At 35.7% G+C, this 23,200-nt stretch overlaps 1 protein-coding gene across 5 annotated transcripts in view; it reads right to left on the reverse strand.

Annotated features, from left to right (window-relative positions):
* The window catches only part of kcnip4a (potassium voltage-gated channel interacting protein 4a), a 239,134-nt gene that overhangs the window by 43,034 nt on the left and 172,900 nt on the right, over window positions 1-23,200 (reverse strand). The window contains exon 1 of one of the 5 annotated variants that reach the window (XM_052139900.1): window positions 22,801-23,182. The exons of the other annotated variants lie outside the window; for them this stretch is intronic. Coding sequence (XP_051995860.1) covers window positions 22,801-22,900 — 100 coding nt within the window. The 5' untranslated portion in view covers window positions 22,901-23,182. Of the gene's footprint in view, window positions 1-22,800; window positions 23,183-23,200 lie in introns of those variants that run through there. 5 annotated transcript variants of the gene reach the window in all.

Genomic DNA, 23,200 nt, shown 5'->3' on the forward strand with positions numbered 1-23,200 from the left:
CAGGTCTCATTCATAAGCTCATGATGAGGTTTCTTCATTGACTATATAGATATTGTAACACTTGGCCCTAGCAGCCACTAAAGGTCACTAGGTTAAGTTTAAGACTTTTAGTTTGAAGTTCTGTGTATTCATTGTGTTCGTGGAGTGGTGGTGGCGTAGTGGGCTAATGCACATAACTGTTAATTAGAAGGTCGCTGGTTCGATCCCCACAGCCACCACCATTGTGTCGTTGAGCAAGGCACTTAACTCCAGGTTGCTACGGGGGGATTTTCCATGTAATAATTGCACTGTAAGTCGCTTTGGATAAAAGCGTCTGCCAAATGCATAAATGTAAATGTAAATTCATTGTCTTTTCATGTTATATCCTGTTTCCTTCATGTTCATGTGTCTTGTTCTCATTGGTTTATTGTCTTGTTAACTTGTTATCAGTTCTGTTTTATTATTGGTTCCTGTTTAGTAGTCTTGCTATCTTGTTATTAGTTAAGTCTTGTCAATGGTTGTCTTCCTGTGTATTTCCTTTGTCTGTGTATATATTGCCCTCATATTTTCTCTGTCTTTGTTAGTTGTTAAAATTGTGTGGATATTTGATCTTCTGTTTTGAGTTTTGTGTGTTTAGTTTTATGAATAAAAGCCTGCACTTAGATCCTCCTCATGACTCATTCCTACAGAAATGACAAATGCATCGGTTTACATGGGACAAAAATGTAAGCTATTAAACATGCCATGCAGATGAAAAAAATCACAAGGTGAGTCGGTCATGATGCATTTTTGCCATTCTCAGGAAAATTCTTGCTGAGATCAACAGAACTCTGTTGACAGCGAGTTAATATATCCATCAAACATGAAATTCATATCTATCCATCATACCATGCCTTTAAGAATTTCACATAAAAAGTCAGATGATATGAGTGTCTGGGGTGCAACACGTTTCAGTACATAATTACCACGGCGACGAATTTTCAAAATCGAAAATTCTCTCATCATTTGCTCACCCTCATCCCAGATGTGTATGACTTTTTTATTCTGAACAGATTTTTAAAAGAATATCTCAGCTCTGTACGTACTTGCAATGCAAGTGAATAGTGGCAACATTTGTGAAAGTGGAGACTTATAGTTAAAAAAGGGGTTAAATATTGATCTGTTTCTCACCCAAACTTAACATATCACTTCTGAACCACTTTAACAACTGAAGTCTTATGGATTACATTTATGTGGCCTTTTTGAAGCTTTAAATGTCTGGTCACCTTTCTATTACATTTCAAGGACCAAAAGAGCTGAGATATTCTTAAAATCTCCTATGAAAGAAAGTCAGTCATACAGGTTTGAAACAAAGTGAGGGTGAGTAAATGGCAACAGAATGTTAATTTCCGATGTTGAACAAACTCTATAATACAAATTTAGATTTTTTTTAACATGACATATGCCAATATGCTGCAGTTGAGCACACAATTCCCAACTGAATTAAGCATTGCACTGGTTTCTAATATTGGGCTTGCACGTCCACTTGCCATATGGTATAGTACATGAGTTTTACCCCATTGGTTAAATTCAGAGCACTGAAGAATGTTTTTTGGCAGGGTTGTGCAGCCACAAAACTGACTCTGCACTGCTTCAAGCTCCTCGTGATGCAGTTAACAAATTTCTGCCTTTTGTTTATGGCATCAGGAAAGACCAAGTTAAGGACTAAATGTCTAAATTGTTAAGGCAAGCGTCACTATTACTGCTTCTATTGTTTATGCAGTAACGGGGTTAGGAACAGAGATGTCAATTAGTAGCTGACGCAGAGTCCAAGTGAAGTCACAATTATTTCAAGCCCTATCCTATTCATTTTTATGTTCTTAAATAATTTTTAAATGGAATTGTATTTTTTTCTCTTTATCAAGTCTCTGTAAAGCACTTTAAATTTCCATTTTGTATGGAATGTGCTATATCAATAAACTTGCCTCAAGTCTTCATCTTTTGTCATAAATTCAAGTCAAGTTTTAAATCTCTTCTGTTAACACTTTCTTGTAAGCTGCAGGTTAGTTTTATAAACCATGTTGCAGGTCAATTTCATACAGTATGTAGTCCATGAGAGGCTCCCTTGTATCTAAACGGTGTTGTAATAACACCGTTTAGAAAGTATTTCTTATACAAGACAAATACTTATGTTGTTCACAACTCTCTAAAGTCAAGTCTCAAGTAAATTTGTTCAGTCTCAGCCTTAAGTTTACATATTTGGTTAATCTAAAACTTCTGCACCCAACTCGGCACTATTTGTGCTACCGATATAAATGATACCTAAAATCATGTGGATATAATTGAGACTTAATAGACCCATGTGCTAAAAAAAATCTACAGCTTTGAATGGAACAAAGTCTGACATTACAGAATACTATATTCATTTGCTAAAAATATGGCACACTTGTGTAGTTCTGTCATGTTTAGTATCGATGAGGCGAGAGAGCAGAATCCAAGTGCAGCAATCCTTTTATTCACAATGAAAAGAAGGCAAGGATACACAATAGATGATGATTATGGTTACAAGGTTAAGGTTATGTTGGGGTACCAAACTATGCAACAACAAACAAGAACTGACAATGATGGAACTGAACAAGAGGGTATATATATATATATATATATATATATATATATATATATATATATATATATATATACACAAGGTGTTGATGAGGGAATGGAGAACAGGTGACTGTGACAAGGGCAGTGACTCCTGGGAAACGTAGTTTATGGACAAGACAAAAACTATTTCAAAATAATAGTCCTAGAATAATGGTGACGATGACAGGTTCAGTATATTATGAAGCCTGGATAGTTTCATTGTTTCAACATTCTTCTCAGAGTCCAGTATTTAACAACATATTTTATGACTTCCTCTTGCCTGCTGGCACACATCACATTTCTTAGTGTTTCTCCATTTACAGTATAATGTATATGCACTTCAACCCTGGACAAGTAAGGTTATACTGTATGAGATTGGACACTTTAGAGTTTCTCAGAGACCCAATACTTCAAGGCCTATCTAGTTCACAGTCTGCTCTTAGACATAAACACCTGCTTGTGGCGTCAACAATGCAGTTTCAGAAATAAAGGAAAAAAGTAATTGCCCAAAAATACCACAAGTCAAGAACAAGCATAGTTCCTCGATTTACAGAAGAAATCAAAGACACTATTTAGAATAATTTTATTTTGGATATTAACAATGCCAAAGGCTTCGAGGCAATTCAAGCTCCTATACATAAAGAGATATTTCTTTTAATTAGTGGCTATTAAGTGCAGAGTACTACTTAGATTCAAACCTACATACTATAGTATCCAAATGACACAAAGCTCAAGTTTGTCAAGTTTCACTATGAGTGAGATACAAAAAATATTCCACTGGCACTGGTTGCTTTCAAGAAATGTTCCAGATTTGCTGTTGATTACTATGTAAATTTATTTTGACTCGTCTCTTAATTTGTAATAAACACAAATTACATTTACAGTCAGACACTTACAATGGAAGTCTATCAGGGAATACAATCCAGGAGGTTAAAAAGCAGATATATGCAGCTTGGTTGTTTGTTAAAGTGCTTATTAAAGGGATAGTTAACCAAAAAATGAAAATTCTGTCATAATTTGCCCACTCTCATGCCATTCCAGAAAACCAGAATATTGCAGCTCTGTAGGTCCATACAATGCAAGTGAATTTTTGACCTTTGAAGCTCCAAAAATCACATAACGACCACATCAAATTAATCCATAATACTCTAGTGGATACATCCTTTTAATCAAAAGCAATATGATAATAACCATATTTAAGTCATTTTTTATTCACATTTTAGAGTTAAAGTGTAGGTTTAAGGTAAAAAAGGACTTATATATTGATCTGTTTCTCACCCACACTTACTTTATCATATCACTTCTGAAGATATGGATTTAACCACTGGAGTCTTATGGATTACTTTTATGTGGCCTTTATGGGATATTGGGAGCTTCAAAGGTCTGGTCAACATTCACTTGCATTTGGACCTACAGAGCTGAAATATTCTTCTAAAAATATTTGTTTGTGTTCTGCAATAGAAAGAAAGTCATACACATCTCGAATGCCATAAGTATGTGTAAACGAGAGAATTTTACAGTTTTGGTGAATTATCCCTTTGAAGTATTCCATAAATGTTTTTTTTATTTGAGCTGTATATTTCTCTAATATCATCCTTTTAGTGGTGGAACTCTTGTTCTAGGTGTACGAACCTTATGTTTATGCATTACTGACCTGGAGTTTGCTCCATATAAACAAGTCCTTTGTGGTACCCTTAAGTGTATTGTGTGTAAGTTACAATGTTAAATGGCATTACATAGTCATGACATCAGTTGAAGAATTGGATATAACATTGCATAGACAAAGTTAGTAAGCGACTCCGTCTCACTATTGTAATATTAACATGTATACAGTTTAAGTTTGTTGGCTATACTTTTGTGTGTATCTGAATTGTAATGTACAGTCTCGATATAGCTTCACTTGTATTGATCCCAGAACATACCTTTAAAGTCATTAACATTTGCTTGATTCTAATCGTGTTAGATATTTTGTCTTCAAACTTGTAGTTTGAAGGTTGCCTGAAAGACATGCAAATTAAATGCTTACAGTAGCAACAGATTTAATTGGTTTTGGCAATGTTGTTTTAAAAACTTTTATATGACCACACTTTCTCTTCAACCAGCACCACCTGCTCATCTATACACGGAAATGGGGAAAACTGTGACCAGTGACAGCCTGTGCAGATGTGTTGTAATGAGGCACTCAGAAATGCATCTGTTCCTGTTCAAAGATGGACTTGGAATATGTTCCTGTACATTTTCCTACACTATGACATCAGGCACCATAGGTAATGGTGCAGAAAATGGCAAATAATGCAACCATAATCAGAAACATTTTCTTTTCTGAAATATTTTTAAATTGTACATTTTTCTTTGACGTATATATTTTTTCAGCGATGAGTAAGCCATTCAAAGGTTACATTCTCCAAAAAGTGTAAACACTGGCTCTGTGCCACTTTCAAAACATTGCTCTATTTGCTTGAGAATGCCAACCAGTCAGGCTGAGTTCGTAATTGCTCACTGTACTGTTCTTGTACTACTGTCTATGGCAGAAATAGTAAGAATAGTACGGTAGTATGCAATTCCGAACTCAGCCTCAGACACAGGAACATTGGCTCGACCAATTGCCTGAGTTTGAGGTGGGACTAACTGTTTGACTGACAAGTGTTGGGCAGGAGAGTGTTCAGGAAACACATGCCACCTTTAAAGAGGTAATTGTACCATAAAAACATACTGTAAGTTTCAGAACTCAAAACTTTCTCCTCACTTCAAAAAGAACATTTGTTGAAACCAAGCTGCCAAAACGACTCGTTCTCTACTCCCTCCACATTGTGATGTCACACTGTGGTAGAAATTTGCATCTGACCGCCTCCACAATAACTTATCAACGTCTACATTACCTTTAATCACTTCAGTAGCCTGCACACTAGTGGAAAGCAGTGAGATGGCAAGAAGAGTGTCAGTCAGTCAAGAGCAGAGAGCCAATCATAACAGTGGGCGTTTACTGTCAAGTCTTAAAGGACAAGCACCACCAAAACCGAGTGTTTCTAACACCGAGCGTGTCAAATGTGGGTAGAAAATCTTTTACAAATATATGGCACATCTGATGATCTTTTTCACGAGCACACATATAATGCGCAAATTGCGCGGTGGGCGTAAGAGTGAGGTTGCAAAAATAGTACATTTAAAGTGTACACCTATGTCACCCATGCCATGGGCTGGCCCTGCCTTTAAGTACTTAATTTATGTTGTCATGCTAAAATGAGCAGATAAGAGACTGGAACATCAAAAGACAGAGACAAAAGACATTTGATTTTGTCCAAATAACAGTGATTGGTTTATATGACATATCCAAATGTGCTACAGGTCGAGAGTGAACAGCAGAATTCATGTTTATGTTATGAGGTAAGTCTTCATGAAATGTTGACTTAGATAAGAAAATACAGCACATATTAGGTAATGACACATTCTGAGTTTAGTCTGTGGTTAAAGGGATAGTACATATTTCATTTACTCACCCTCATGTTGTTCCCAACCCATATGACTTTCTTTGTTCCATTGAAAAACAAAAGAAGATGTTAGGCAGAATGCTACCCTAAGTTACCATTGACTTTCTTTGTATAGAAAAAAGATACAATGAAAGTAAGTGGTGAATGAGGCTATCAGTCCATAACATTCTGCCTACCATCTCCTTTGTGTTCCACAGAAGTCATATGGCTTTGAAACAACATGAGGGTTTTCATTTTGGGTTAACTATTCATTTAAGTTTGAATTCAATGGCATTAAAGATGTCTAGTATGTATGAGAAGCATTGTTGTACTTTAATATCTACAGTCTATATAGTCCAAACCTGTTTATAGGATTGTCAGATGGATAAGCAAATCTACCTTTCTTATTTTGTTCAAGCACATTGTGGGCAATATTGTGGGGAAATAGCTGTCCATTTTCATCAGTAATGACACCAACTGTTCATGTCAACACCTTTTTCAGATGCATTCTATTTATTATAGGACATCACTGTGAGGTGTGTGTTTAGACAGTAATAAAATGAAGCATTAAGCTTCAAGCATCTTAGTTTTATTCTTTTCAGCCTGAAACATCAACTCAAGCACCATCACAAACCAAACCTGACATTACAATTACAATTTACTGCACACATTGTAGCTGGCTTTGCTTTCGGCGAAATCTGTTCCAAGACAATTTGTAACATAATTTATACCATTCAACACTCTAAATGTAAGGCTTGCCCTGTTTACTTAGGTGTACAGGCAATGTATATTTACAAGACAAAAGTCAATCCACATTTGCACAATGCATTAATGTAAAATGTATCAATTAGTATTGGTCAGAAAATTAGTTTAGACACACATCTATATGCAATGTACTTCAAGGACCAAAGTACAATTTACAATTACAATAATTGATTTGCTGAATCCAACTGTACACATTTCCTCTCTACATTTTCAGATTTTCAGCAAGCACTAATAAAGCAATGATGGCCACTGGACAACAAAGAACAGACATTTTTCATCAGCATTATACAGGACTAACAACAGTCACAAATATATTTGCATTACTGAGAGGAGAGTTGTGTCAAAATAACAGTGAGCGCTTTCTAAACTTATTTGTGGTCAAAAACATGAAGAGAACTCATGAGGTGGCAGCCATTTTATTTTTTAAATAATGAGTTTCCATGAATACATAAAAACCCAACACAAGTACATTTACTGTAGCTATTTTACAGTCATATCTAGGTATTTTGTTTGAAGAGTTCGGCAAGGACTAGACATGAACTCGAAAGCAATTTTTGCAGTAATGTGATTAGGAAAACCAAACTTTGACATAGGCTATTTTTCTTCAGAATTATTCAAAGGGATAGTTCACCTCAAAAATGATAATTCTGTATTGTTTTAAACCAATATTACTTTCTTTCTTCAGTGGAACATTCTAAGAGGTGCAAGTCACCATTCACTTTAATTGTGGAAAAAAGAGCATTCTTAAACATTTCTCCTCCATAGAAGAAAGAATAATTTACATTTTTGGGCGAACTATCCATTCAAAGGAGCATATTATAAAGCTATGTTAAAAACACTGTAATGCAGAGCAATAGTAGAGATTCAGACTACACTGTGCAGTATAACAACAAGTAATTTCTGCCATTATTCAGTCTCTGAAAGCTGTCTAAATCATAAAGATGTTTTTCATGGAGCCTTGCTGAGAAGTCACAGAGTTGATCCTTGAAAGAGTCTAGAAACAGGCACATTTTATTACCGTAAAACTATAGTATTGTCTTTTTAAATATGTAAACAAATTTTAACGTAGAATTTACGGTAACTACTCGTTAACCAATTTATGTATTTTTATTTTTTTTACTGTGTTTTACCATTAAAATTACGGGCATGTTTTTTTTACAGTGTACACAGGTAAATAAGTAGTGATAGATCTATACAATATCAGCCAGGCTGATTTTTGCCCATCTGCTTTATTGATATTGGTATCGATATTAGTCATTCTGAAATCCCATATAAGTTGACCACTACACATAACATGGCGATCTTCCAATCATTTAATTTCTGATGTTCAGCCCCAACAAAGCTGGTGTATTTGAGACTTGTTTTGTGAAACTAACTAATGAATACAATGTTAAGAGTGAACTTTTGTTTCCCTGAATGATACGGTATTGATTTACTGGAGTGAACAATCAGCCTTACAATTGGCCGCTCTACTGCCAATCCCCTGGTATCTCAAACATTAAAAAAAAACAGTTCTACAAAGTGGTGTAATTAAAGAGTTTGCTCTCTTGGTACCCCTTTTAGTGTGACGATATGATTTATGTGATCCTTACTGTAAAAATTCGATAAGCAATTATGAAGGAAAAGGTTATTCTATGTAAGTCCTGGGTGAATGCAATTGTCTATACAGAGTCTATACAAAGTCAGGGAGCAGATGAATGAGGCACACTTGACTATCAATGATCTATTTGTTTATGACAAGATACAATATCAAGGTGTCTTTGTGCCACTGCCAGTTTCCTTGTACCTCATTTATCATTTAAGAAGAGAAGTGTGACGTTAGTGACAACCTTTTTAATGAAGAAGCAACAAACCTCCACAAGTCAGCACTTTCAAGCTGCCACAGATTTAAGAAGCTAGTATAAGGAATTTACCTATGATATGCTACAAACTACAGGATAAAATTAGATAAGCCTTTACTAAGCACATTTTATGGGATAATTCACCCGAAATTAAATTCTGTCAAAATGTACTCTCCACATATGATAAACACTATGACAGAGATGTTAGGTAGAATGTTAACTTTAAATGTCCAGAATGTTCCCAAATTTAATTTTCAATGGTAAAACTTTACATTAAGGCTCCTTTTGTTAACAACATTTGTTAACATGAACTAGCAATGAACAATACTTTTAGAGCATTAATTCATCTTGGTTAATGTTAAGTTCAACATATAGTAATATTTTGTTTAAATTAAAAGTTGTATTTGTTAACATTAGTTAATTTACTATGAACTTTTTTATTTTATTAACTAAGAAATGGAACCTTATTAATCAGGTTTTTTTTTCCATGGAAGAAAGAAAGTCATATGCTTTTGGAACAAATTGATAGATTTCAATTTTTGGGTGAACTAACCATTAAATGGAGGTGATAGAAATGTAGTCAGATGCAACTAAACCAACCAAACAAGGAGGCTTAAAAAAGATCATAAATATTTGATGGCGTGTATCAGGGCCGTCCCATGACTTAGGCAGAATAGGCAAATGCTAGGGGCGCCTGTCAACCCAGAGGGGGCACCCAAATGAGTGAGTGATATTTGTCCTTTTTTTTTGCCAATACTATTTGAATACTATTAATTAGAAATATATATATAAAAAAAGCGAAAATGACAACAACATAACTACAAAGCTACATAGCTTATATTTTCTGTTGCCCTCTGCGTCACTGCGGCCTGGTGCATCAATCACCCCCACTCCCAGGGAAGAAAAAGAAGAAGAGAAGAGGAACAAAAACGGGATGAGAACAGAGGTAATGTGAAATGATAGTTTATCTAATTGCATAGTAGTTAGCCTTGGATCAGTGTTACTACTAGCTACCTTACTTTGGACAATACTAGTAACATTTGCAAATTTAAATAGCTAGCTAGATTTAATGTCAGTTACTTTTACCTTAGATTCATTATGCTAACCAAAGATGTGTGTGTGTGTGTGACCAGTGAAACTGCCATTAGGGAATGTTGGAAAGACTATTCAGGTGTTGTTTGGGGAATAACCTAACCTATAACATAAATAGTTTTGAGAAATTGTAAAAGTAAATTCAAATGCTTTTCCTTTTTTTTTTTCATCCTCTTTTGTAATTAATAGTTGTAAGCCATTGCATTTTCATTATTGATTGTTATATTATATTATTATTATATATTATATATTATTATATGTATTATAGCAATTAGCATACTAGAGAAGTGCTCATTGAATATATGTTTTATGCATGAATGCTAGGTGTAATTACACTTGCTATTTGTGTTTAGGCTATAATGTGGCTTAAGTGCTATTATTGTATATTGTTTCACCATCATCAGTTTTTTATTAATATAATATAACAACCATATACTCCTGTTCTCTCTTCAGATGCACTTTTGAAATATTTGAATTCCACCCCTTCAAATCCTGGGCCACCTGCAGACACCTTCTCTACCTCAGCACAACCCAGTGATGCAGCATCAAGTGCACCTGTCCCCTCTAACTTAGCACAGCACAGCCCCAGCACAACATCATGCATCAACAAAAAGGCTGCACCAATAGACCCTGCTGACTGGCTATCTGTTTTAAATGATAAGGTAAGAACAGAATTTGTTCTCAGAGGACCATATGAAATAAAAAAAAACTGTTTCACGTTTCCGAAACAAAACTACAGGAGAAGGTGTCTGCATGACTATTTTAACAGAGTCTTGGTCAATGGAGAAAAAAAAAAAAAAAAAAAAAAGCTGGCTAATGTACTCAAAAAAACGAATGATAGTTTGTACACAATGATCAGTGGTGGAATTGGCTGCGATGCAAGAGGCACCAGCTAAAATCCTGCCTAGAGCACCAAATTGGTCAGGGACGGCCCTGGCTTCTATCTTTTATGTTATGAATAATCATACAGCACACTGGTGCAGGATTAGTTGGCATAATTCTTCCGCATTTCGTTTATTAATTAAACTCATGAAAATGCTAATGGAGGATATTTGCCTGCATTGTTTTGATGGAAAAAAAGGCTGAAAAACCAGCGCCTGCAATAATCCGTATGCACAGTATTATCTTCAAAGCTATGATCTGAAAATGGGATTTAACAAGGAGAAACGTTTGAGAAACAGTATTGTAATTATAAAGTCTTTTAATAAAGCTATTCACATCAAAAGTGTTTTGTACATGCTTAAAAATAACATATTACTAATAAAAAGTAAGGTTCAGTTGAATAAACCAGGCCCAAAACCTCAAAGTAAAAATAAATCCTTGTTTCCTAAGCACTTGCTTGTTATTACAAATATGAAACATTCTTTCACATAATGCCCTGGATTAAACCTCCCAAGAGTGGTATTTATAAAAAAAATATTCCCTTATTGTAGCAAAATTATTGTCTAATTCACAGCTGTCAGATGTTGTGTGGATGAGGCGAGTATGGGATCAAAGTGCAGCTATACTTTAATTGACAATGACAAGAAGGCAAAGATACACATAAGACGATGACTTAGGCTATAAAACAAGACAGTCGTTGCGGTTAACATAAACTAAGCTACAACTAACAAGATCTGACCAGGATGGAACTGAACAAAAGAGGTATATATATATATATATATATATATATATATATATATATATATATATATATATATATATTAATATACACACAAGGTGCTGATGAGGGAATGGAGAACAGGTGGCTGTGATGAGGAACAGATGGCAGTGATGAGGACAGTGCATTCTGGGAAATGTAGTTCAGGGGAAAACAGAAGACAGAGGATGAAAATAACTTCACAGTGACTGTGACATTACCCCTCCTTGCCAAGGGGACTCCTGGTGCCTAAAGGTGAAAACAGCTCTAATATCTTTGCTTTGCCATATTTTCTCCAAAAAATAAATTTGTACACAGATATACAAATGTAGATTTTATCTGTAGACTTGAAAAATATAACAAGCTAATTATTAAACTATAGGTAAGGGTCCAAATGACAAGGCTGTAGTGTCATAAACATATGTAGCTCACTAGATCTAAAGCCTCAGCATTTCTGCTCATACTGTTATAATGGTTCATGTACTGTATAGTAAGGGTTTGGAGCAGAAGAGAGATTTAAGTGAAACTCTGTTATAATATATGGTATGGCTAAAATGGGAAAACAAAAGGTAATGCATTGACAACACCTGGGTGTAGTGTGGAAAATATTTTTATTTTAGCATTGGTACTAACACATTATATAAATATCCACCTGTTTCATGGATGAATTTTGACTTGGTTCCTAATATGTTGAATTTATGGTCAACTGTAACCCTTAAAGTTGAACGCATCATCACAATCTAAGACATCTATGAGAATGATCACCATAGGTACTTCATGGATTAGTTCAGTTCAAAATGTAAATTCTGCCATAATTTCTTCTACCTCATGTTATTCCAAATCTGTACAACTTACTTTCTTTTATGGAACACCACAGGAGAAATTTAGAATTTTGTCTTACTGTAGCACTACACATATTCCACCGCTGTCTATGATGACACACTTGTTTTCATCAGAAACTTCATCATCTTCAAAATAACTCTAGATTTGACTATGTTTAGTAGATTTGTTTAGTAGATTTGACACTGATGTTTTTCTCCCTTTTTGCATACTGTAGCACTACACATATTCCACCGTTGTCTATGATGACACACTTGCTTTCATCAGAAACTTCATCATCTTCAAAATAACTCTAGATTTGACTATCCTGTGTATTTCCAATTAGCTTTGACACTGTCGTTAGCCAGAATACTGGCTTGAAAGATAAAGCCTGTTGCATACTGTAGCTTTATCTAGCAAAGTACCACCACCTCAGACAAGAAAGGGCTGCCACATCAACATGTAAAACTACCAATAGATCAATTATTATGAGAAATTAATGCTACTGCAATAACAGATCAACATGCAACTTGCAAACAAACCTTGACTGTTAGAAGTGAGCTCTAAGTATCTTTGAGTACAATATTAATCAAATGTTTCCTTAACTCTGCTATAAACTAGCCATTTATGATTCCATAATAGTAACTGGATCCACTTAGGTTAGGCCACGTCCACACTAATACGGTTTTGTTTGAAAACACATTGATTTACATTGACTCTGTGTGACTGAATCGCAGGACTAGAGGGACATGACAAACTGCTACCACTTCCCTAGAGTCGGACGTTTGGCCTATTTTTCCCCCTACCTTTTTCATACTTTTGTACATTATTACTGAAAATGTGCTTTCTGTATTTTCTACTTATTATGGCTTATTAATTCAAATCAACCTACATGGAATCACAATGACCATAAAAACACCTCGACCAAATCAACAGATTAGTATATTAATGGATTTGAGGATACAAGGTCTTATAGACTTTTTTCCTTTTTTGCCATTTTTCAGCATTTACATTTACATTTATGCATTTGGAAGACATTTTTATCCAAAGCGACTTATTACATGGAAAATCCCCCCGAAGCAACCTGGAGTTAAGTCCCTTGCTCAAGGACACAATGGTGGTGGCCGTGGGGATCAAACCAGCGACCTTCTGATTAACAGTTATGTGCTTTAGCCCACTACACCACCACCACTCCAGCATGCATCGGGTTTTGCCCCACATTATTCTCCTATCGCGATACAACTGCATACATTTTCCGCATGCATCTGCTTTATATTTTTATTGCGATTAAACTGCGTGCATTTTACAGCGCGCACTCGTTTTTTTTCCTCTGTGTTACACAGATTTTTGCATCAATCTCAAAGCACCGCTTATCAAGAACAACCATAACAACAAACATTTGCGTGAGGGATTCACATCAATCTAAAACCTTCACTGCTCAGGAACAACAAACAACAACAACAATCAATTGCGGTAAGTCATGGCATCTGCTCATGTTATTTCTTACTGCATTGCAAGTCACATGTTTAGAATAGCTTCTTCTGTCAGCAGTGAGGGATTCACATGTGATAAATGTAAGGAATTAGTCAGGCTGACGGAGAAGGTTAATGAGTTAGAGACACGCATCCGAATGATAGTGGGTATTCAGGTAGAAAGAGAAGCCGGTAGATACTGTTCTGGATGCGGGTAGTACAGAGAGCAACACACACACTTTGGTTCTGGCTCTAGAGCCCCTGCAGCAGGGTATTTGGGTGAAGTCTCAGTAGCATACTCATAGGGCAAAGCGACACCACTCACCTGTTCCTCTTAGGGTTTCCAATCGATTTTCTCCACTCAGTGATGCACCCACTTAAAATCATGTTGAAAGAGCCCTAATAATTGGTGATTCTATTGTAAGGAACGTGGAAATAGCGACTCCAGCCACTATTGTTCAATACATTTCGGGTGTCAGAGCATCTGACATCAGATCAAATTTACAAGTTCTGGCTAATGCTAAATGTAGATTTTCTAAAATTGTTATTCATGTCAGCACTAATGATGTCCTGCTTCGCCAGTCTGTAATCACTTGAGATCATGATAAAGGTGTGTGAATTTGTGTCAGACACTGTAATATGCTCTGCACCCCCGCTCATCGTGGTGGCTAGGTTTATAGTAGATTAGTGTCACTGAATGGCTGGATGTCTGAGTGGTGTCTGGAGAATAGCATAGGATTTATAGACAATTGGAAGAGTTTTTGGGGTAGACCTGATCTGCTAAAGAGAGACGGACTACATCCCTCCAGGGAAGGGCACTCCTCTTTAGAAATTTGGCTTGTAGTTTTAATAATGATAGTATTTAACTAACTGTTGCCCAGGTCAGGAAGCAGACAAACTGGCTAATTCGTACGTCTGCTAGCTGCCTTGAGACGTCACACTCTCAATGAATTTACTGTTACATTGTCTTCAACAGCGAAGAACTTAGATATTTGATACAAATCAAATTTACAATGTTTGTAGAACAGCTAATTTATGACACATGCTCTATGTTGCTGATTATTGTAATGCATTCTGGGAGGATGTCCAGCAAGGATGTCCATCAATATATAAACTTCAGTTGGTTCAAAATGCAACAGCAAGAGTGCTGACGAGAACCAAGGAATATGATCATGTTATTCCCATTTTATCATCGTTACATTAGCTACCTGTTAAATTTCTTATTAATTTTAAAATTCTGTTAACCACGTACAAAGTTTGAACGGTCTAGCTCTGCAGTACTTAAGTGACCTTCTACCACGCTATATTCCATCACGTTCATTATGATCGCAACATTCTGGCCTGTTAATAGATCCTAGAATATCAAAATCCACTAAAGGAGGTAGATCCTTTTCATATTTGTCTCCTAAACTATGGAATAGTTTATCTAACTCTTTTCGAGATGCAGACACACTCACTCAATTTAAGTCTAGATTAAAGACTCATCTATTTAGCCAGGCTTACACCTGATTTATCCTGCTTTAGTTAGAAACCAGAAACATTGATCATGATCTATAACTTTGCAATAAATTGAATGGCATCTATGCTAATATTATTCTATTTGTTTCCCTGTCACAACCTTGGGACTCCTATTCTGAGGTCACCAGAACCGGCCGGATCCAGCTCCATTCCTGCTTCGTGTTGGACTCCACTGCTACAAGTGATGACGACTAATAGTAGCCGGTGCCAGCCAAACATCACTTCAGTCTATTACAATGGACTTGGGATAAGACATGGGATACTTCATATGCCATTGCCTGAACCTTGGATTTAGGATAGACCTCACCAAAATTGAACACCCCTGTTGAACTGCGATGCACCTAACTGATCTCTGTCTGCATCACCTCGGTCTAATGATGGACTACACTCTTGAAATGGAATACATAGACTAACAATTAATTGCCAACAAAAGCCTTCATCAGCCAACTAACAAGGACAATTGCAACTATGTGAACTACTGCAGTTAATCTAGGATGAACTTCAAAGACATTGGTTATTAATCTTACAGTTCATACAAAATCTTTGTTTAAACACTGGCCCTTAACACTTCAAGCACTATACATAAGTAATATTGGCATAATATTCACAATGTTAGCCAGAGGGAAACTGGCCCCCAAAGCCAGATCCTAGTTTCTCCCAAGGTTATTTTTCTCCATTATCCAACATCTTATGGAGTTTTGTGTTCCTTGACACAGTCGCCTTCAGCTTGCTCACTGGGGTTCTAAATACAATTATTATTTAATTACTCATTTTTAGACAAAATTCAAAATAATATTTGATCAAACTACACAATGATGACTCTAGACATTACAGTGTCATTTTCTGTTAATGCATGATTTTCTGTGAAGCTGCTTTGAAACAATGTGTGTGTTGTGAAAGGCACTATACAAATAGAAATTACTTGACTTGTAAAGCATGGGTTACCAAACAATGTTTAAATGCTTCTGGAAATGAGAAAGAAATGTTGAAATTAGCATTGTTAACTAATTCCTATAACATTAGGAAATGCTACAACACAGTGTTTAAGTACAACTTGGTGAGGTCAAAGAAACATGACATAAATGCTCTAGATCTAAACAACAGAAGCTTCAAAAACTTACTGGACATTCCACAGTAGGCAGGGCTGGACTGGGAAGAGAAATCAGCTCAAGATTTTACATAGCAACTGACCAACTGGGGGGCAATGTTGTTGAGCGGGGGTGGGTGGGCAGGGGGGTTCACAGACCTTTTTCTGCATATCGCGGTGCCGTTTTGTGGTCCTTTCTGTATAACGCACTAGCTCATTTTATCTTATCGTGGCACATTCGGCCTGTTTCATGGCTAACCCACTGGGAAAATGACTGATATGCCAGATTACCAGTCCAGCCATGACAGTAGGGCAGCACAATTATGACAAAAATTACAACTGATCATTATTTCCCTTGATATTGTAATTGTGATTAGTTTCAGTTAATATAATTAACATAAAAATTATTATTTAGGGTTATTCAACTGCATGCTCTATTCTTTATGTTGGCTACACAAAAACAAAACAAAAAGTAAAAAAAAAAAGCTGAGAACTGTGGTGCTGAATGACTTTTATTTCTGAATTATAATAATTGCAGTTTTAAGCATCAGTAAATCAAGAAACCAGTTGCCTAAACCTACAACCTCAAATTAGCCCCCATTAAAGCATAAAAAACAAAGCTGCTATTACAATTTTAAATCAATTAGCAACCGACTTGTCAACAATGCTCTAACACTGCAAAAACACATGTTAAATAGAGAATTATGACACAACATGAGTAGACCTACATGCATGGGCTACTATAATTGACATTTTTCATGATTCAATAATTGTTGCAGCTGTAATTATAATCTTGATTATTTAATCAATTAATTGCGCAGCCCTATTCCACAGTCAGTGATGTATAGCACTTACCAACTCACATTTACACTATACAATCTCATGATAAGGTCTTACTGATCTGCATTACCTATGTTGGTGATATACATTCACAAAATTGAATAAAGACCACTTTAATGACCAAACTGCCTCACAAGTAAACTCTAAGAACACAGGAACTGAAGTTATAACCTTCTGCAAACCCATTGGACTGCACTTTAAAGTAGATCAAATGTTTTTGTTTTGTTAGCTTTATATCCAACCCTCAAGGGATTTATGGTAGGAGAGATTTGGCCCATTTTGAAGTATTTTAGAGATATTTGAGAAGCACTGCACTTTTTATTTGACTTTTGCTGTCAGTAGGAGAAAAAAAAATCTCAATTGGGGTTCTGCCAGTCAAGAGTTTTTAGCTGAGGTGTGTGTTTGGTGTGTCTATGTGTGTGTGTGTGTCTATGTGTGTGTGTGTGTTTTGTGAGTCTTCGATAAGAAAGTGGATTTTGAGTGAATTGTGGATTTATTTATTTATTCCCTTTTTAAGGTAAACAGAGATTCTCTTTAGAAGACAGACTGTCTGATTGATCTGAACAACCGGTCGGAACATTCTCCATTACAGGACAAGTGTCGGGACGTTTCGGTTAGGTCTACAAGGTAACCCCCCCAGTTGCCCAAAGTCTCGCGAGAGTTGCATGTGACGATTACACAGCGTGTTTATGGTGATTTTTCAGAGTCCCACAAAAACCATACACTTACCCCTAAATCTAACCCTAAACTTGAAGGGATAGTTCACCCAAAGATGAAAATTTTCTCATAATTTACTCAACCTCATGCCATCCCAGATATAGTATATGACTTTCTTTCTTCTGAAGAACGTATTTGAAGAAAAATAGTAATAATATCTTAGCTCAGTAGGTCCTTAAAAATGCAAGTGGATGGTGATGTGACCATGAAATTCCAAAAAGAACAGTCAGCATTATGATTGTGTGGTTTACCAGTACTAATGAAATGCCACGATACCAAAAAATAAATAAAAATGTAAATGGTACGATATCATCTTATTGCTAATTGGGGTATCATATTACAGTATGCTGTCATTATCAAAATTATAATAGATAGGACCGTTTTGAGATGAATTCAATTACAATTTGAAAATAAAAAACCTCTGGACATGGCCAAGTATAATCATTAAACAGCAGAATTATGTCATTTAATTAAACAATATACACACTAAAGGTGCTTCATTTTCATGCAGTGTGTCAAGAGTATAAACGTCTGCTAACACTTAAATGAACTCCTCCGTGCAGCTTGGGGATTTCAGCTCGAGAGTCACGACGGGAGTATCCCAGCAATAATGGGAAGCTTGAAATAACTAACCCTTTAAAAACAGGAAGAACTCAAAGGTCTGTCAAAATAAAAGTTTCGCTAAAACTAAAGCTCTATTCAAACTGTTGTGTGAAATTATCGACAGAAAAATAGAACTACTGTAGAAAAATGTATATTCAAAAAGTAATATTAATACTCTGCATAACAACTGTATAATAAATGGTTGTATTATTATTATTATCATCATCATACGCAAGCAAATTTTACGGTGAAGCTCTGTTGTGCAGCAATTGATTTTCCCAAAAATAAAATAGGATTATAAATATATGAATTATATTTATTTCTTAGATGTATGCATCAGTTTGATTAAACAACATTTGATCATAACATTTTATTGAATCCTGAACAATTTAAATGGAAAACACATAATTTTTCTCTGTGAGACTTTATGCAGTTCTTTTAATCAAGTAATTTTCTATGTAATTTCATCATAAATCTGAGGCTTTTTATTTGTTTATTATAGTATTGATTTAGTACCGATAGTAAGGTACCAGGACTGGTATCGTTCCAAAGCTAAAATTTTGGTATTGGAGCAACCCTAGTCAGCATGAATGTCATTCACTGGTTAAATAGCTCCTAAAGTGAAACGATAGAATTTGGTGTGAAAAATATAATCTCATTTTAAAAATCGAGTCATAATTAAAAATGTGAATATTGCCCACCTCTTTAGCCCCCACTACACCACTGCTTTCACTATAGTGCATGACTTGTAAGATGATACATTTTAACATTTGCATTACATAATCAACTACATTTACAAGCTTGTTAGTGCATAATGAAATCAACCGATAGAGCGTTGTGCATGCAAAGCAAACGACAGGGGTACGAGTCTGAAAGACCACGCATGTCAACATGTGATTCAGAAGTATTATATAAGCCCCACAAAATGACGTGGCTGCTTAAGCCATAGCATTTTTCACAGTTGCTTTTTTTGACATTATTGGTTAGGTTTAGTTAAGGTTTAGGTTAAAACTCGACTGAACATTAACCTTAAAAACCTAATCTGTTAGGAGATCATTTATCTCGCTTTTAGCGCAGTGGATATTTCACTTCACAAACTGCCTTGATACATGTAAAGAACCACATAATATCATTTTGAAAAAATGTCACCATGTCACGAGGCGTAAATTTCATGAGATCAGGCTGAACAATCATTAACATTAACCGAGATTGATAAATGCTGTAAAAATATTGTTCATTATTTGTTTGTGATACCAAAAGCATTTACTAGCATTAATGAACAGAACCTTATTATACCAAAAAACCTCCTGACAGCGTATTACCATAGATCATCAGCCCTTTTTTGGCAAGTATTTCTGATCTAAAGTTCATCTGCAGACCTCTGTCATAATCTTGTAAATCTCTTACAAAGACATGTCAGGCCACGAATGAAGGTCTGTCACCATTTCTACCTGCAATGTTCCCTCTGCTAATGGCTGGCGCCAATGTTAATTTGACAAGGGCACTTTATGTATCCATGAGTCACACTCATTTACTGTGTGTGTGTGTGCACCTGTATGAGTGCAGGTCAAATGGGCAATATTTATCTTCACTAACACACTGATTATGTGCAACCTCTGGTCGTTTGTGCTTTTGAGATTCACAGTGCTGAGATAAAAAACATGGAGCAATGACCTTAGTGATCAAAAAACCTCTGAACAGGGGTCAGTGAGACTGGTGAGCTCATAATTAAGATCAGGGCTAAAACATTTGCTGTGCTTAAGTCATCTGTGATTGGGGTTAATGGCGAATATCGCCTATGTCAAAGACTGACCGAATTTTTTGTTTTAGAGTCCCTACATAAACCATTAAAAGATGCTGACATTTCAAGAAGATTAAAAGGATGCTTAAGTGTGATATAATCCTAAAACATGTAGGTTTACTTGTTCAGCTTGACATTTCATGAATGAAAAGAAACACTGTGATAATAAGATTCACTGTTTTTCATCCTACATCCTATTAGTTCTAATACTGACAGTAAATGAACCATTTAAATGAAACCACAGAGACATGACAAAATATAACCTACAAAATGAAGCAATGTGAAAGTAAATTGGGTTTGGATTGCTAGGTGTATATGTGTTATAGACAGAGGGGGTTGCCTACAGAGGTGCATTTAATCAACAGAACAAGTGTAAGAGAGTAAAAAGTGAGTAATGATCTTTGCCCAGTGTTCTGATGTCTCAGGACACTACTAATAATGGAACAGCATGATATTACAGTGTGCAGAATGACTGTAAATCTCTATGTGAGTGTGTTGGACTTTATGGGGAACAGTTGCTTGGCGCACCACTCAACAATTTCTGATTTCAGAAACTGTTTTCCTGTTACTCATTCAAATTTTTATAGAACATTGGAGCAAATTAAACTAATTCTACATAAAGCAAGTAATATCTAATGTTTTTTTTTTTTTTTTTTTTTAAATGTATACAGGAATGTTGTGGGTTCAATACAAGTTAAGCTTATTCAACAGCATTTATGGCATAATGTTGAGTATCACAAAAAGTCATTTCAACTTGCCCCATATTTATTAAAAAAAAGCTCCTATAGTAAGGCATTTTCTATGGAAGTCAATCGGGCCAGTGTAGAATCACTAAGAATAGATATTATTTCAAAAGTATAAGCATTTTACATGTTTTAAGCGTGATAATATGCTTACTGGCCATCTATGTAGATGTATATCCAATTCTGGGATTACAGGGTTTTGTTGTCATGACAATGTGGTTGTAATATTGAATATAACAATACACAAGTGAGGTTAATAAGCAATTTTATCATACTAAAATGTTAACACATATAATGCTTATACCTTGTGGATATACGTTTGAAACGATGTGTATTTTCTCATTTATAGATTGGCCCCATTCACTTCCATTGTAAGTGCCTTACTCTAACCACAATATATATATATATATATATATATATATATATATATATATATATATATATATATATATATATATATAAATAAAAGCGTGGTAAATAAAGAGGGCGATTCCCAAATTTCTTCTTTTTTTTTTTTTGAGAGAGATTTTTAGAGGAAATTTGTAGGGAAAATGTACTTGATGAATATCATTGCAAAATATAGAAAACTTATAATGCATCCTTCATACTGTCACAGTATGTACTGTATTTAATGAAGGATGCACATATCTGCCGGGAAAACAGTACATTCTTTTAGGTATGCATGCGAGTAGTATGAATAGAATTCAGACATACTTCATCCGGGGACGTTGGCATCATCTCTTGACCCGAATATATGAAGTAATAACAATAACCACAGAAAATATCTGCTTTGGTTTTGTTAAACAAGCCCCACTCAAGCACAAGGAACAATTATCTTGGTGTACCGTATATAGCATTTACAGTTGAGAAGAGGCATCCTTTAAATCCAGTGTTTTGAACGTGACGTTGCCTCAGCTCCCGAGGGATTATGGAATCATTAAGTGTCCAGTCAATCTGCACTTAAAAATCGTTCCGGAAATAGTGGGGTATCCGGGTATTTCTGGCTTAATGCTTCATGAATACTGTGGATTCGGACATACTACTCCAATGCCATACTGTTTATGATACTATATAGTAGAGAACGATGGATATTCAGAATCATTGTTAGTTTAGTTTTACAGTTGTAACAGTATACAGTAGAGACCAAATGCAATTTAAAATGCATATTTTTAATTTCTTTTTTTTCTCAGGCTGGTAACAAAGATTTTTCGTTAAATTTGAGGGAGTCAATTCTAAGTTTTAAGTTTAGCATATTTATTTTTGGGACATTATAAGGAGTATTTTAGATTTGTTAATTGTTGAATCAGTGGTTCTCTCATTTAACTAGCATTTAAAACATGAGCTGAGATATTGACTGTTCAACTAATTTAAATAAACCCTCAAAGTTTAAAACAGACCAAATGCTGTCCAGTACTTTTAAGAGAGGAAGGACCATATGTGTCCATCTGGCTTAAAAAAGATGCAAAACTCCTGACCTATATACATTTACATGTAAACACTTGTCCCTTGTTTCCAAATCCATATTTGTTTTCATAAAAGTAATGAATATTGTGCTCTTATATTAACTCAATCTTTGTTTTCAAAACATAGTCATGCACAGTAATTTAAAACTTCTGAAAAAATATATCAGAAATGTACGACATCTACAGCTTTTACTGTAAGGAACACTTTGTCTTCTACCATATTTCTTAATCAATACTTTTCCATTCTCAAAACAAGATGTCAAACATTTTCCCAACCAATATTACCTGTATTTTATTGATATAAGTGAAGCATCTTGCAATGTTTCTCTTACCCTCTGAGAAGCTGATAAGCCCCAGGAGATGCAGAAGCTTGAGAGACGCGCACACAATCACCACGATACCGAGCGTCTGAAAACCCTCTGTTTCCCACATGACATTCAACGCGTCCCCTGCTCCTGCTCATGCCATCTACCTGACTCCCCTGACCCCGCGCCAACCTCCCCGCTCCAGTTCCCCCCAACCCAGCTGCCTTCCAGCACTGGCTTGCACTGGCCAGGCAGCCCTAGGCACCCACCACGTGGTGCACCACTCCAGTCCTGCTCCAAATCCAGGCTGGGAGGCTGTGGTGCAGCACTTGGGTCTCCAAACACAACACAGTCCGAGAGAAGAGGAGGTGCTGAGAGTACCGGCTGAAGAGTTTGACCCACTCTGCAGTGTCAGTTTGAAATACGT

Source organism: Xyrauchen texanus, chromosome 2, assembly GCF_025860055.1.
Source record: "Xyrauchen texanus isolate HMW12.3.18 chromosome 2, RBS_HiC_50CHRs, whole genome shotgun sequence".
Lineage (NCBI taxonomy): Eukaryota > Metazoa > Chordata > Actinopteri > Cypriniformes > Catostomidae > Xyrauchen > Xyrauchen texanus.